The sequence below is a fragment of the Dermacentor andersoni genome, chromosome 5, assembly GCF_023375885.2.
Source record: "Dermacentor andersoni chromosome 5, qqDerAnde1_hic_scaffold, whole genome shotgun sequence".
Classification (NCBI taxonomy): domain Eukaryota; kingdom Metazoa; phylum Arthropoda; class Arachnida; order Ixodida; family Ixodidae; genus Dermacentor; species Dermacentor andersoni.
The window spans coordinates 141,970,242-141,987,776 of NC_092818.1; the positions used below are offsets into that span (position 1 = coordinate 141,970,242).

The 17,535-nt window shown below is 43.0% G+C and overlaps 1 protein-coding gene across 1 annotated transcript; it reads right to left on the reverse strand.

Annotated features, from left to right (window-relative positions):
* Positions 1-6,753: 6,753 nt before the first annotated feature.
* Positions 6,754-17,020, reverse strand: LOC126531296 (interferon alpha-inducible protein 27-like protein 1). The gene is made up of 3 exons (XM_050178784.3): positions 16,752-17,020; positions 13,389-13,440; positions 6,754-7,067 (listed from the first exon to the last, which is right to left on the reverse strand). Exons 2-3 carry the CDS (start codon positions 13,429-13,431, stop codon positions 6,829-6,831), a joined length of 282 nt encoding a protein of 93 aa, XP_050034741.1. The 5' UTR covers positions 13,432-13,440; positions 16,752-17,020; the 3' UTR covers positions 6,754-6,828.
* Between the last annotated feature and the right edge of the window lie 515 nt (positions 17,021-17,535).

Genomic DNA, 17,535 nt, shown 5'->3' on the forward strand with positions numbered 1-17,535 from the left:
CGCTTCCTCGCTTCATTTTAGTGCGGCCCAGGTTGTGATTCAGCATGGCGGACGGGAATGCCGTGCTGCCTGCAGCAGTCGCGAAACGAAAAGCGCGGAACATGGCAACAATGCAAGAAATTTTGAAGGAAGTGTATCAAGGTGCTAAAAACTGCAACATGGTACAGAACTACAGCGTGTCTAAATCAACCATCTCGACGATTCTAAAGAACAAGAAAAAGACCGCCAGCTCTGCTGTCGACTGAATGAACAGAAAGAACCTCCGGAAGGCCACCTATGCGGACGTAGAGGACACACTGCTGAAAACTACACGGAGGAGGGCATGTGTAACACAGACAAACCTGCGTTACTTTATCAGGGGCTGCCGGTCAAGACTCACGCCATGAAAGGAGACTCGTGTGCTGGCAGCAAGCACAGTAAAGTGCACGTTACGGTACTTCTGTGCACTAATATAGATGGCAGTGATCAGCATGTGCCCTTTGTAATCGGGAAAAATCAGTGAAGCTGCGTTGGTTTCGGAGCTGTGTTCCTGTGTGCTACAGGCACAATACTAAGGCATGGATGACGTGTAATTCGTAGAGTGGCTGGGCAAGTTTGACCGCGACATGCAGAAGCAAGGAAGGCGTGTAGTGCTCGTGCTGGACAACTGCTCAGAGCACAAAGTGCGAACTCTTCTAACGGCGGTTGCTCTACTTTTCCTGCCACCCAATGCCAGTTCGAAAGTGCGGCTGCTTGATTTGGGTATAATACGCGCATTTAAGGCATCATACAGGTACCGCATTGTGGAGCGCTTGCTCATCGCTGTTGACCGCCCGGCCACCAACTTGCCGCTTTGAGTTTCACGGTATTCAGCCGTTGAGATGGCAAAGGCACCTGGGCAGATGCTGTCACCTCTGTCGCCTGGGCAGAGATGACAGCCGCTCGCATGCAGAACTGTTTCCACAAGGCCAATTTCATCGACACAGTGTCTGATGTCAAACCCGATGCTTCCGAAGATGATCAGCCCGGCAGCGATTTGTGGCAGCACGTCGTCGAGTCCGACATGGGCGGCTACGACACTGGTTGGGATTACTTTATTTCTGCTGATAAAGACCCTGATATTGCGGAACCGTGCATGGATGAAGGCATCGCTTGCAAAGTGTGGGCGGAGAGCGACGTGGAGGAATTGAATGACGGTGAAACTTCGGAGCCAGCACTCATTAGCGTACCTGTAGCAATGCGCTACATAGAGAACCTCAGGCCAAGGGCCTCGGCGAAGAGCACGCTTCTGCTTTAAATAAACTGGAGACTGCCTTCATCGAATCTGCACTGCAGAAATATATGAGCATCACAAGCTTCTATGCAAATAAATAAATTTTGTGTTTTGACTTGCAGCTTTCTTTCTTTTTCTTCTTGAGCTATCGTCACTTACTAGGAACTTCGGGATATAACAATCAGATGCCGCGTAACGCTCAGGTTCTTTATAAGCAGGCTCAACTGTATCCGCTTGAAATGTAGCGTCGCATCTGCTGTATCGCCAGATCGCATCAGCGCCTGCGCCATCTCCACCATACAACTCATTCACATCAGACAGTGGAGACAGTTGCAGTTTTCTGCTGTGGAGCCACAATTAAAAGAAGTATGTCAAACCCCAATACAGTCGACATTCGTTAATACAACCCTGACAGGACCAGCAAAATTGATCAAATTATCTGGCAGGTCGAATTAAACAAGGTGCAGAAAAAATGCCAAAAGATGCTCCTGATCCATTTGGCCGCATTTTCCCCCGTTCTTACATGCCTCTGAATCAAGCGCACGCCCACTTTCTATGTGTTCAAAGTTGAAAACTAACATAGAAATGACTTTAAAGCTCCTAAACAAAGCAGAAATCTAGCACGCACCCGATTTTTTAGCAAGAGAAACGGGCAACAATGCAATGTGTTGTAAAATGGCGGCTAAATGAGAGAAGAAGGGAAACAGAGGGGCCTGATTTTTGTTAATCATCAACACATAAAGCCAAGAGACAATGAAGCCAAGGAAAGCATAGGGGAAATCACTCAGATTAGCTGTGCTTAAAATTGAAATGTAGAAAATAATGAAGAAAAGAGAAATGGAAGTGGACGAAAAGATAACTTGCCGTTGGTGGGGCCTTCACCCACAACGTTCGCATTATGCATGCATTGCACCACCTTTGCACTATAAAAAAGCAACTTTCTCCAATAGCTAAGTACTGACAAAACCAAGCTCAGTGGGCTACTTATAAAGAGCTTACTTATCCGTATTTAAAAAATTCTCTTCCTTTAATGCTACCCTTCCTGCCATGCTAAAAAAATTAATTAAAGGGCTCCTGCAACACCATAAGACATAGTGACTCACAAACAAAATTCCCTAGCACGCAATTGAGCGATCCTGTACTTGTCATTTGTGTGCCACTGTTCTAAAAAATGCTTTGATCTAGTCATATTTAGTCAACACCAGGTTACCTACTGCCCTCCTTACCACTTGGCAACTTTTTTCCAATAGATCCTATTATTTTTTACTCTCTTGGCATTAAGAAAGTAATTGCTAACCTAAAACTTAGCTCATCCTGTGGAATAGATGATACCAAAACCTTATTTCTTAAAAGCACAAGCGAATATGCCTCGATCATATTGGAGCATATTTTTTCAGTCACATCAATCTGCTTCCTTCCCGGATGATAGGTGAACGGGCAAGGTTGTACCAATACACAAATCTAGTGAAACTGAACCCATTTAATTCCGGGCCAATTTCTCTTACTTTAGTACCTTGCAAAGCAATGGAACATGTAATTTCTTTTTTCACATCTCTCTGACTTTCTTGATGATAAGCGTTTTTTTTTTTCTAATTTTCAACAAGGGTTCTGAAAATCTTTGTCCTGCGATACTCAGTTACTAACATTCACTCAAGATTTGCATGTATGTCCTGACCGTGAATTTCTCGTTGACTGCGTATTTCTTGAATTTTCTAGTCTTTAACAAGGTTAATCATTACTCTTGCACAAACTAATCGTCTTTAACATTGCCACGAGAATAATCAACTAGCTTCATGCATTCCTATGATCTCACATCCACTTTGTTAGGACCAAGGAATATACATCCGATATGCCCCCAGTTGAATCAGCTATTCTCCAAGGGTTGGCTGTTGGTCCTTCTTTAGTTTTTATTACACATAATTTAATTACCTGACAACATGTCCTCACAAGTTTATTTACAGATTGCATTTATTTGCGTTATTTATTGCAAGATAACTAACTCTTCTGATGTCGTTGCCTTCAGGCTGACTTAAATAATGTTACAGTTGGCATTTCACCTGGCAGATGGAACTGAACGTTGTGGGGATGCGTGACTCTCACGCCTCCCCTGAGATCTAGTTTTCCCGCATAGCTCGTCTCCTGCAGGGTGGCTTCGCCCGCCGCGTGGCCTAGCGCCCGCGGTGGTCGGAGTGGTTGAAGCGCAGTGCGAGAGATGGCACTAGTGTTGCGCTGCGGCGGGGTTACTTAGGCGCGGGAAAGAAAGGCTTTTTTTTGGGGTTCGGGAAGCGAGCGGGACGGACGTGCCGCCCGCGCGTGCAGCGACCATGCTTCTGCGAGACCATCTCGCGTGGCCGCCTTGGACACCATTCGCGTGACTGCACGCGCGAACGACCAGGCGTTCGGATCCAGCATGGGGCGAACATATTCGCTCGCTATCCGGTCGCTCGGTGAGTCAGACTTCTAGATTTGTCGCGCGCCCATCGGCATGTTTTGTGGATAGCAACTCGGCTAGCAGGCATTGATCTATGAAAGGTGCAATAAATGCCCTTGTGACTGTTTGCACTACTGTGTTGTCGTTCCTTTGTCCCAAGAGTACGGAGGAGAACCCCATATCTCCCACAACGTTAACAAATAAAAAGCTTTGCGGATATACTAACACAGCTTGCCCAACCTATGTACTGAATGATTTTCCACTGCAGTCTGTAACATTACACCTTTGCATCCACATAGCTAACAACTTCTCTTGGAAGCAACACAACATGTAGTACTGTATGTTGGACTTTCATTAAAATCTTTACCTCACTCCAATTTCATTGAAACTACTGCTATTCATGACGTACATCCGTCTACAACTTGAATGTGCTTTTGTGTGAAACCCTCATCAGGCCACATTAATAGACAAACTTTAAGCTTTACAGAATAGCTCCACTCACCTCAGGTCAAATTACTGTAGAACTGAAAGTGTTGCACAAACGAAGGAACCTCTTGGTGTTCCATTATCTTCATTCCAAACAATCCCTCATTTCCCATTTCCACAAGATATACTATAAATATTTGAAAGACGCTCAAGCTTTGGCTTTTAAGAGTAAAACACGATAGCATTTAAAGATCCCCAACTGCTTTTTACGCTTCCCGGCAACTGCAGCTTATATAACCGTAATGTTTACCGGGAAATGCTGGTGGCGAACGCTTTGCATGAAGGCGAGCTTTCTGGTAGAAACGCGGCCTCTTCCATGAGCCAATCTCCTGTTACTGCTTTGCACTTTTAACATTTCAGTCCGAGAAGATCTAGCATTATGATATGTGCCACTGTGTCTTTCTTTTTTTTTTGCACTACGTTTGTTTGTGGCCTGTCATTCTCAAAGTTGCGAGGAATAACTTTGTAAAGAATGACAGACAAGGTATGAGCAACTTAGGTGATAGAACAGTGGTTGGGTATGCGTGGTTCAAAATTATTCTTTTCCGGACAATGCTGGACGCCAATGCCGGATTTTCTGCGACACTGATACTGGGTGAATCCACATGGAGCAAAGAGCTATGTATTAACGCTATAGCTTTAGGGGGCCCTTAAAGCTATAGCGTTAATACATCTCTTCGCTCCATGTGGATTCACCCAGCATGATTTCTTTCAGCACATCAAGACCGCCAGCATAAGATCAACATCCCCCCCGATATCACTTTCATGTGTTCAGTCATTTTCCACACACATCCAATGAACGGAAGTCTACCCACATCCATAATTAACATTCAAGACTCTCTTTTAAAAAAATACCTTGAATAACATTGTGCAACACTGTAATTCTGCCTTTGTTTTTGTAAAAGATAATTTTATTGTTTTTTAATGCCTGTTTATTTTTTCAGCATGTTTTGTGTAATATTTACGCATTTTGAATTTCTGCAATTGCTTCTAAATATGCATTCTTGGTTATGTGCTACATTTTTTCTCCACCCTTGCCTTGTATAATGTACTCACATGTATCTTGAGAGTAATAAAAATAAACAGATAAATGAACTGTGTTACAGCGACAGCTACCAATCCGTCCACTATCTTAGGTATTTACTCAGGACCATGGCAGGCGAAGGAAGGATCCCTTTTCGCCTGATGACGTCCCAAACACATGAACTTTGCAGAGCAGGCTCACAGCTGAAAATAACATTCTATGCTATCTAATGACATCAAGGTTGCCAGATTTGAGTCTTTTACTATGAATGAACGAGAGAAGGGGAACCAAAGGACTCGGATTTTTGTTGGTTGTGACCACATAAAACCAACAGACAATGAAGCCAAGGAAAGCATAGGGGAAATCAGCTGTGGTTGAAATCTATATGTAGAAAATAATGAAGGGAAAACAAAGTGGACAAAATGATAGCTTGCCGCTGTGGGAGCCGAACCCACAACCACCGCATTATGCGCGCTGTGCACTACCAATTGCGCTACAGCATTCATTCATAGTGAGGTTCTTGAATTGGTCAGCCTTGATGTCATTGGATATCGTGCATACGAGGGTTTATTTAGTTTCGCGATTCCATCGGGCGAAAGAAAGGTGTCCCACACCTGCCCACCATAGCCCCAAGTGGCACTCCCAGGGCTAGATCTAGCAAACATACTACCCAAGACAATAGACGGATTGATGGCCGTTGCCGTAGCACAATTGTTTGTCATGTACTCAATGGCATCACATTGAGTACACAAGAGGGTTGGACAGGGCTTGTACAGAACATGTGATTGAAAATTCAAGGGCAGTTCAAGGATGCCAATATTCAAGGGGGAAACAAACCTTATTCATACACACACAATGAAAAGTAGTGAAATGTCCTTTTTAGCTGCAGAGTTGGACACATGCTTCAAGCTCTTCAGATCACTTTTCTACATCAATTTTCCTATTGTATTGATGTCAATCGCCATCTGGCACGTTCGTTAGCACTGTCAGACTTCAGCTATATACTTTGTTGACGCTGAATGGCTGCAACTTATTGTTCACTAGGCATTTTTAGAGCCTGGGGCATCAAAATTGAGCCACGATGGCTGCGGCAGAAACCAAGTAGCAGAAAGAACAAAATGGTGGGATGACTTGGTCACTTGATCTGTGTTTACCCAGCTCCAAGATGCCAACAGTAATTTAACAAGCCCATTGGAACAGTCTTTAAAGAAAATAATCTGGATTGTTTCATATAAACAGTGTCCATGGCATAGCCTCTTTACTGAGTTTCTAGCTTTGAATGTTCGAAGCTGCCTTCAACCGCAGTCTTCAAGGAATTCAAGAAGCACATTTATTTTCAAGGCGTTTTAATGGCCCTTCAATCTTTTTTTTCTGAACTCCAAGGATTTTAAGGCAGGCATACAAACTTTGGTCGATTCAATGTACACAGATCAGTGTCAAGTGTCCAAGAGCCACCACTTGTAGAACTGGCGCAGTTTTACATAACAAATGTATTCAGTGCGACTGAAGATGCCATACAGGCAACATTACAAAAAAGAAAAAAAAACATGAAAGCAAGGGTTGAATTTTCTGGTTTTATTATTGCACCTTAGACAAACACTTGTGCATGTCATGGTGTCTGCTAGCAAAGGCAGTTCAGTCTCCAACGTTGTAGCCAAGAACTGCGCCAGCTGTGGCCAAGACTCCCTTTGCAACGATGGGAATGCCTGCAGCACCCCAGCTTTGGCAAAGAGCAAACAGGCTGCCCTTCGCAACGAAGCCACCCATGGTGGCCTGTGCTGCAGCAGCCAATGAGCCGGCAGTAACACCGGCGGCGCCAAAGCCCACAGCACCCAGTGCTACTGGCGCTGCAATGAGGGCACCCGCTGCTCCAACTGCACAGAAAAGTACAATGATGGAAAAGATGGCAGCACATTGGTGGTGCAATACCAGCAGTCCAGGAACATGTATCCTGACTTGCAGCACTATAGAGCAATGTTTCCTGTGCATGTAGCACTAAGCCTGCTGTGCTAAGTATGTCTTAAAGGGGCACTAAAAGAAAAATTAGTTGAGCTGTATTAATAAATTTCACGTCTCCAATGCCAGCAAAGCCACTGTTATTATGAGAGGAGGCTTGATAAGCAAGATGCAAAACGAAAGACTGGTGGCAACGTCGCCTTTGTACTAGCTCGTGCTCATCGTGACATCATGGGTTCCGATGTATTTGCTGCAGCCTGGTAAATTCTTTGTATTACAAGGTGGGACTAAACTGCACTGCAAAGGAGCCAAGGACTGAACGCGGCAAAAATCAAGAATGGATACCGTGCCACACAGACCTAAATATGAGAACATACTTTAAAATCTGCAAGACTGCACCGACACAATGGCACTGGGACTCTGCAATGAAATTTTTAAGAAAATTGAACTTTAGTAGCTTTCGTGGTCTCTTCTATTAATCAAACTCTTATGGCAATAATGAAATCAATATTTTGAAAGTGTACTTTCTTTTTATGCGCCGTAACTACAATTTCATTATGAGGCATGCTGTAGCGAGGAGCTCCAAATTAATTTTGTCCACATGGGGTTCTTTAACATGTACCCAATGCACAGTACACGAGCGTTTTTCAATTCTGTCCACATCGGAATATGGCCACAGTGCCTGGGATTGAAATTGTGATTTGAGTTCAGCAGTGCAATACCATGGCCGCTGGTCTACCACAGCATATTATAGATTACTTTATCAGTTTAAAAATGTTTGGTGCTTCTCTTTGATGTCCCTTTAAACAAAGCATTACTGCTTCAAGCATATTTAACTGCAACATACTGCACAGCATGCCCACAACGCTCTGCCTACTGAACATCACCGTGGTGTGCAGTTCAAATATGATTTTCGATGTTCACGTAGATGCCAGTACTTCCAATTTTGGCGACTAAGACGTGCAAAACGTCGTTGTCCTTGGCGAGCCACAGTGCGCTCAAGCCAGCGGACTCGTCGCGGCAACCCGCAGCGGCTACGGTATCTATGTTACGAAGCAGACCGCAGCTACAAGATACTGTAGTAACTGTAGTGCGTATGCACACTACAGTCGTGCACTACTTTCTGCATGACGAAGCTCGAGTGCGCGTTCGCACTCACATGCTCCAGTCTGATCGTGCTATGTGGTGCGGACCAGCTTTGTCCCGCACCAGCTTGGCCCGCCGGACAGTAGCCACATGCAACTTGCCATTTTGAAGTGCTATCGATAGCTCAATATGAAGTCAAGTCTGCCAAGGCGTCTCACCAGAAGCAGCCAGGAGTGAGTTCACGCTGGCAAACGTGCGTATGGTCTGACCTTAAGTTTTGCATGGTTTGAGGCTAGTCGAGTGTTCAAAGCTAGTTGAAATTGGCAGGACCCAAATGCTACGACACCGATAAACAGGGTGGCCAAAGTTTAGTTCCTCCGCGGGCGGCCGCGGTCGAGCCTGAGCAGACGATAGTCGGCTTCTTCTGGAAGTACAGAATTATTATCGAAATTCTAATGCAGATTTTTGCTTACTTCAGCCTGGTTATCAAACTGTATCAATAAATATACATAGTAACAGTAGGAAGAAGCGCACTGATGCAAATACCCCTGATTGGCCAATAGCAGCTGCTTATGAAAATCTGCTATATTGCTAAATAAAGCATCCAGAAAAAAGTGAGAAGCAGGCTTCTGTTGAAAAGAGAGCATTAGAGAAATAGGGACTTTGTGCTGCACTTGCGAGCTCCACGTACCACGCATGACTGCAAAATTTGGCTGAGATGTTCACAGCAGCCTGTGCTATCGCGGACTATGTTTTCTTTATCAAGCCCGCAGTGTGGTTCAGGACCCCTTTAACACAAGGGTGGAAGTTTAGGTACATAGGTGTTCCATAACAGTCACTAAAGGAGCAAGAACTGGACAGAACAAAGGTACGTATGCACAAAAGTACTGCTTCCAACAGTTTATTCTTCTGACCTTGTGACTACATTAAGTTTGATAGGTTGTCCCTTTTTCGATTTTCTTGTACTGCACATTGTATTGACATGTTTAGATTATGCTCGTGTCTGTGGGGTATAAAGTAAAAACAAGGTTGCAAGAATGACCTGTGCGAAGTGTTCTGGCTTTTTGTTTGTTTATGTGTGTGTGTGAGAGTGTATGTGTGTAGGCGTGCACTTTTCTTTTTTTCTGTCCAGTTCATGCATCTTTAGTTGTTTCTTTTAAAGTTCCTCTTGTAAGCTGTTTCTTTAAACTCCTGCTGTAAGCAAGGGTTCCAACTAATCAGTTAACGCTAGGGGTCCTTTTTGTGATAAAAGGTTAATTATTAGAAGAAATGACAGTCAAAGTTCCATTGAATTTCGTGCCCCCACCCCGAAACAGGTATTACAGTGATGTCACAAATTCCTAAGTAATTTTTCGTTTTTGGGCCATTGTGGCTCAGTAAACGTTCTTGGGACTTGCTAAGTTCTGTAATTGCTTTTTTTAAGAATACTATATAGACCAACTTTACCAATAGATAATTAACTAGGCCCAAGCAAACGCCATCAAAATCCGTGACCTCACAGATATCTGGTGCAAGAACTTCAATGTGATGTTGCCACTTGTATTGTTTTTGCATCTTTTCTGGATTACCAAGCCTCTTCTCAGTGTAACCATGGCTTTTTTTGTATTGTAGCAAGATAATTCACCAGCATAGATCATTATTTAATTCTTTAGTGTCCTTTTAAAAGCAGTGTGCAACTGATAGTGGAAGTTCAATACAGACTCGTAATTGCTCAGTGGTTATGACATTTTGCTGCCGAGCATGAGGCCGCAGTTTTTCTAGCTGTCGCAACGTCAACGAGGGTGAAATGCAAAAATCCTCCTGTGCGTCAACGTGGGTGTGCGTTTTATATATATATATATATATATAAGCACCTGAAATGTATTTTATTCTGCTTTTGCTTAATGAATGCTTCGGTTACCAGATTCAGAATTAGGCTCCTCGAAAAAACATCTTTTAAATATTTGTACTAGATATTTGAAAATCCACCCACTTATAGAACATTACTAGCAGATTTCAAATATGACATTAGTTTCTGTGTAACCGCTATAGTTATTGAGTTATGTCCGACACGATGGCAAAATAGAGCAATTTTGTGGGCGCTTTATTGTGTAATAAGTTTTCACGAAAAACTTTGTGCTGTAGCTTATTTAGCTCTTTGTAGACCGTTAAGTGCCGATATCTATTCACACAGCATCTACAATTACTGCAACTATGAAAAAAGATTAGGACACATCAGCAAATTTTTTTCCTAATCACATGAAAATAACTTTGTACATCTATCATTCTTATACTAACGAAATTTGGCATACTTAATCTTGAAGATATGTACAGTGCTGATAGCTACATAAACTTACAATGTCTCCTAGCATTAGTTGCAAAACTAAAGGGTTATATTTTAGGGAATCGAGAAAAAAAATTGGTCAAATGCTCTAATCTTCTTGCATAGTTCCAGTAATTGTACATGCTGTTTGGCTAGATATCGGCACTTTGTGATCTACAAAGAGCTAAACAAGCTACAGCACGATGTTTTTTGTGAAAATGTAGTACATAAATAAGTGCCCACAAAGAAAACTATATTTTCCCATTGTGCATCACATAACTTAAGAATTGCAACAGCAACACAAAATGTAATGGTATATTTGAAATCTGCATAGAAAACTGAGTAATTGTCTGAATTTTGAAACCTCTAGTACAAGTAATAAAGTTGTTTCGAGGAGTGTCTCCTCTTAACTGACTTGGCATACAGGAGGGCTTCCCTCCTCCTCCTAAGACCTTCAGAACGAAAATTTACGAAAGGCACTGCCCTTCACGAATTACAGAACACAAAATGCTTGAGAAAATGCAGCAGGCGGTGGAGTTCAGTGGCTGAATTATTGAAATGCAATGTGAATTTTCATATAGCCTCCTATATAGTCTGTGCCTGCCAGAGGATCAGAAGAACAATGGGAAGCCACCAACGCTGGAATTATGGTTGTGGTGCCACATGCATAGTGTCGTTGCTCAAGCAAGTAAGCCACGACTTTTACACATTCAACTAACAGTGCAGCGAAAGCTATGAGACATGCTAAAACACCAGCACATGCGCCATAGACACTGCAAAGTATGCAACTGAATGTAGTTTCGTAGCATGTGATGGAGGTGTACATGGGAAAGCAATGGGAGTCTGCTGTTGCCGCACAATGGTTGCGTCCTTCTCTGGATCAGTAAGCAGCATGGTGGGAGGCACCAAAGATGCCCCCCCCCCCCCTTCTTTTAATACATAAAAGAAAGTTAAATAAAAGCTCCCAACTCTGCATCATGCAAGAACCTTCGCATTTCGCAAAGGTTGCGGGATCTTTCCCCACCTGCGGCAAGTTGTTTTTTCATCCACTTTCATTTCCATTAACTTGTCGTTTATTTCATTTATTAAGCACAATTTCCCCTATGTTGTCCTTGGTGTCAGTGTTTGTTGGCTTCTTATGATATGACTAATAAAAATCAGGCCCCTCGGTTAACTCCCTTTCTTCTCTTTTATTACATAACGAGGGTCTCAAATCCGGCAATATTGATGCCTTCAGGTAGCATGTCTGGGGTTATTGACCTGTTGCCTTCACCCAAAAAAGATCACATTCTCGTGATGCCTGCGGCATGAAAGGATGTTCCACATCCGCCGCCAAGATCCGTGAATGGTGGCGCTGGTTAACACTCCCAGGTTTCTATTAGGAAGCATATATACCCAAGAAAGTGGATGGGGAAACGGTGCCGCAGCAGCTCAGCAGCGAAATGCAAAGGTTGTGGGATCATTCTCCCCAACTGCAGCAAGTTGTTTTTTCATCCACTTTCATTTCCATTAACTTGTCGTTTCTTTATTTCCCTTATTAAGCACAAGTAATTTTCCCTATGGTGTCCTTGGTGTCAGTGTTTGTTGGCTTCTTATGATATGACTAACAAAAATCGGGCCCCTCGGTTAACCCCATTTCTTCTCGTTTACGATGACATCAAGGTGCTCTTGTCTGTATCAGTCCCTTTCACAGCATGTGAGCTCCAATGGGGCATAAAAAACCAAAGCCCTAACGCTCTTCTCATTTAGATATAAGCCAATGGCAAGAATACATCCATCTATTTCACAAGTGCAGTGTGATTTCTGCCAACATGGTGTGGTAAGCATTCCCATTTTGTAAATAGTATACATGTACACTGCTTCTGATGTGGTTTCAACATTTTTGGTACTCGCTGCTAAAATAAAATAGAAAAGATGTGCGGTAGCAATGTGTGAAATATTACTGGTTTCCTTCTAGCTGCTTTTCAATATTGTTTACTGTTGCCTACAACAACCACCAACACAGAGCACAGATAACCTTTTTTCTTTACTGCTGCATTGCACCATTGGTGCATGACAATGTGCCGGCAAGAAGCGCAATTAACCTACCCAAATTATTATGACTCGTCCTGTAAAAGTGACTCTTCCACTGATGACAGCAGTTTTGTGGCGATTCAGCAGGCACAGAAGTGCGTATAGGAGACTATCCTCTTCGTCCCCACAGTACCTAATTGGGTGAATTGCTCTTACTGCTTTTCGGGATTAGATCAGCTGCAATTATGTAAAATATGCACCCCGCATTTAAAGTCTGAAGCATGCTGAACAGTTCGAAAGTGGTGTTTAGAAACATTTATGCAGTGAGTATTTGTGAAAATCGCCACCAATCAGTCTAGGCCATTGCGTCGTCACAAATGAGAAAAAGGCAAATGTCAAGTACCTCCCAATTACTGCGAGTTGACACAAAACTAAAGGACGCAGCATCAACAAGCCAACATACCAAGCTATGTTAGATCTTCATCTATTCTTTTTGCCAATAAAAATGGTTTTTATGACAAGAGTCATGAGGAGATGGTTACTTTCTCCATTTAAATGGAGGTGATTCCTCTATCATCTAACTGGAGTATTCAAACAAAAGAATGGTGTTTTCCTATTCATAACACCAATCGCTAATAAGAACTGGCTTTAAAAGTTATTATGCCCTTGAGCGGACTTCGGTTCTCGGGAGGCTATAGAACTTCACACTAACGATTCCTTCAGGAATCTGCAGCCCAGGATTTAGTTACTTGTCATACCAATTTGACCAGTAAAGCTGAAATAACGGTTTGTGAGGGGAAAAAAAAAAAAAGACAAGTGAAAGGGTGCTAGTACATACTGACGGCACCTCCTACAGCAAGAATGCTTCCAGGGTCAGCCATTTTTCACAGCTGCAAAAGAATGAGAAAGATATAAACTGATCAATAACCAGGTGAGGTTGAGCTACTAAGGTTTCAAGAAATTTGAAAAATTTTTAATGCAAACTGTGTGCCATGGTATAAATTTTACGAACAACTCTGACAATGGCTGTGAACTGATACAGTTGACTTCACAAGTTGTAAACAGGGTACAAAAGATGTGTTTATTACAATGCATGCAAACTTGCAAAGCAACAATATAGCCGAGCAAGTCCCATCTATAAACTGGTTCCATGTAAATTTTCAGCTACCATTTTTCTACACGTGGTATTTTGTGCCGACATGAAGACTATGTACAACGAGGACGAAAACGCCAATAACTGCTGCAGTGCCTTCGATACATCTACGTGGCATTAGAAATCAAGGTTTGCAAAAAAGGCGCCTGCGGATGTCAAAAATACGACAATGCGGGGAAAAAAAAAAAAAAGGAAAGTCGTGCAGGTTAAGTTCAAACACAAAAGGCTTGCTTCCATGTATGTAGACTGTAGAACTGTCTGCTTAGGATAGACTACACTAACTAAAGAGCTGTACACTCTCACAAGCCAAATTTCCGCCCCATGCTTACTTTTGCCTGCAAATACACTTGGCAACACAGACAATGAGCAGATATGAAAGGGCTATCGCACCAACATAAGCACAAGCACTTAGAAACACAGACAATGAGCAGGCATGAAAGAGGCTATCGCTCCAAGATAAGCCCAAGCACTGCGATAACATTCAAAGCTTTTTGCAAGCAGCTTTAATGGGAAGGTCTCAATACGCTTTTTTTGACACAACTTTCCTTTGACCAAAAAAATAAAAATAAAAGGACGTGCCAGCAAAAAGAGAGCCGAGATTGGCAAAGCTAGGAAAAAAACTGACAATTGTTCTTTAAAGAGGAGCAGGGGAGGGCCTAAAGGATTTTCTACCCTGGCGCATGACGATGATATTAATCTATTGCGATTTATGAATGTGGAAGGGTGAAATCAACAAATTGCTTGTATTTCACTGTAAAGAGGCCGGTCACAGTCATAACGAGTCATAAAAAAGTGGTGGTTATGGGCCTTCTCTCCATCTCCTCCACCTAGCAATGGTTCTTCGATCATGATCATATATTTGTGCATGAATCCTTCCCACGCAAAGCTAAGGGACCAGTTTTAATGTTCAAAAAAGTTCTAAGTTGAGTTTTTAGCCTCCTTTAGCCAGAATGTTTGTTGGCTTAAAAAATGCATTTGAGTTTCAAACATAGGTTACAACATACAAAATGAATTTCACACCATTTGCTACCTACCTCTTAGTGAAATTAGTGGGTTCGTTACAAAAAACAAATGCAGATCCAATACAATGTTGGAATCTAAATAAGCTTTTTTTGATTTAGAAATGTAATAGCCGTAGTGGATGACATGCACCAGGTCTCGACTGCATTTGTTAGCTCTTTCAAGACTGAACTGTGCATATAGCATGCAATAATGCCTTTCTATCAGCACATTTTCCCACTGTGCAACCTCTGAATAGGCAGTCTGACCGTATCGCATCCTATATGATAGCCAGAGATTACAGTAATTTTTGCACCTGAATACATGCACTATTGCGACTTCGGGATGGAGGACCAAAGACAAACTCTTGGAGCAGATGAAGAGAAAACGAAAAGCTTTATACATTACGCACAGATATAGCAGAACGTAGGGTACAAGTAGCGGCCTGAGCACACCAGACCAACGGGGCAGCTGGTAGTGACTCTCTCTCTCCTCACAATGGGCCAGACAATAAACACCTTTAGATAGAACGCTACCTATTATGCCTAAGGGCATGCTTTTGAATTAAAAAAAGAAGAATAGAACGCTATCAAAGTTATATATTGCTTTAAATTACATATGTAAAGTGATTTATTTTTCTTTCTTCAGAACCTTGAGGGCAAACGTTTATATGTGTTATTATCTATGGAGGAACGTATATTATACAGTACAGATAAAGTTAGTGACTTGATTGCACTATGTGGCCTCGGTATGAAACAATTAATTAAAGTGGAGAACTCAATATATCGGGTGTTTCACTTTTAGACTATACAAAACATTTAAAAATTGCCAGTGGCAAATAATCCTTAAACTGGATCGCTCAAAGAGGCAGATATTACTTGTACAATAAATCAAAATGCATAATTGACAAATTATCACAATTTCACTGATTGGTAACTGTTTGCTTTGGGGCACATATAGTAAAATTTCCTAATTGTAGCTGGTGGGTCAGCAAGGCATATCCACTACTCGGGTACAATGAGAGCTGCGCAGTGAAATTTGAGGTAAAAATGTGATGATGTTCCACTTACTTTATAACAAAACATTCTTTAATGAGTTGCCCAAAAATAAAGGGAACGCCAATCTATATCGCAGCACACTTTGGACATGGAGACTTTAGCAACTATTTCTTAGAATGCACTCCAATTGGATACGTCTTGCGAACTCGCCGTCTACAGTTCGTAAATTGCAATTTGTGCCGGCAATCGCGAATAAATTTATTGATATTCGTCGACAGTGTGTATAGACTTCACCGTTCAAGTCTGCCTGTTCAAATTATTCAGTTCAAGGAGTAAAGTTGTGCTGCAATGCAACAGGCAATTTTTAAAAACTCTATAGGCTAGAGGTGCCACGTACCCATAACAATGTTTTTATGCCTGTACGCAGAATTTTTCAACTGGTGGCCACTAAGCGTTTTTTTTTTTTTTTATTTGATGTGGCAAAGAAATTTACATAACACCTGATTACGTGTGCACAGCTCGGGTTACCCTGGGTGTTTTATACCAGTGGCACTTTCGATCGCGATTGAGCCCGATCCGGACCGAAATTCTCGGACTGCGATTCAGACTGAGCGAAGTCAATCTCGACTGATAAATTCGATCCCGATCAGGCTCGATTGCGATCAAACGAGCGCAGTGTGACACCTTTATTAGACCTGAGTATAACTACTACTTACTAGACATCCTGTCCATATGGCCATTCCTCTTTCAGGATTTTTTTTTTTTTTTTCTGCGTGTGGGCCGAGAAAAGCACCGTGCACCCTTAAAACTGAGCTGTAGCCATGCGGAAATGCATAACGCCGATTAATATAGATGCATGTAGAATGATCCAAGGGCCCTAATATGCGTTTTTTATCAAGCATGAAACCGATAAAAGCATAGTTTCGTCTATCGGGCCACTGTTCGTCTATAGTATCCAAGCGGGTGTTGCGTGTCGGCGCATCGCCTCAGAACGACCTAGAAAAAAGCGGGTTTAGAAGGGGGGAAGCTACAGAGACAGTACTAGTACTACCTTTTGTTCGTAGGTTGAGCTTGTCGGGCTGGGAGGGGGGGGGGGGGGGGGGGGAAGGCAGCGCAGACTTGCAGTTTCCACAAGAAAATTTTGGGCCCTCCGGCCTACCTTGCGGCAACCAACCAACTGTGGAATGCGTCACCGATGCCAACAGAGTCGAGTTGCCGAATCGACTGTAACGCACCAAGCGGTTGAACTGAACCACACTTTCGCTTTCGTTTTTGGACGCGCGCGGTTTGAACGGTGGCTAGTACGCGTTACGTCGGCTGCGTTGATCAGCGCGGAAATTCGTTTTGCTTCTCCTTCAGTACCGCGCGCTGTCTTGTTGCGCGCGGTGTTATATACTCTTTAGGTGAGGATACTCGCGAGAAATGATCGACCAGATAAGTTAGCAACGGCGCGCGCCCGTCGGTCCGGTGACCGCAGCGGATATCTATCGGCAGGGCGACGCAAGTTCAAGACAGAAAAGGTTTTATCTACCGTTGGTATAGCAACCGACGTTTTCCGGTAAATTCAGTGACACACGGGCGCTCTTTCTGTGGCGTCACCTCGATTACCTTGAGTGCGTGATAGCCGCCTTTCTTTCTCCGCCAGTGACCTACTTTCGCCGCACCACTCAATCCTTTCGGATTTCCCGCGAAGTGCCGGTTGCTATACCAATGGGAGGCGAAGCCTTTTCTGTCTTGAAGTTGCGTCTTATCGCCGATAGGTAGCCGCTGCTGTCAGTGGACCGGCGGCCGTGCGACGTTACTTTATCTGGTCGATCGCGCCTTGCAAGCAAGCC

What these genes read in the sequence shown, in the direction of transcription:
- LOC126531296 (XM_050178784.3), bottom strand. Translation starts at nt 13,431, where the DNA reads ATGGCTGACCCTGGAAGCATTCTTGCTGTAGGAGGTGCCGTCA. An exon ending in TGCTGTAGGAGGTGCCGTCA is followed by an intron (nt 7,068 to 13,388) that starts GTATGTACTAGC and finishes TTTTCTGTGCAG; the next exon opens with TTGGAGCAGCGGGTGCCCTC.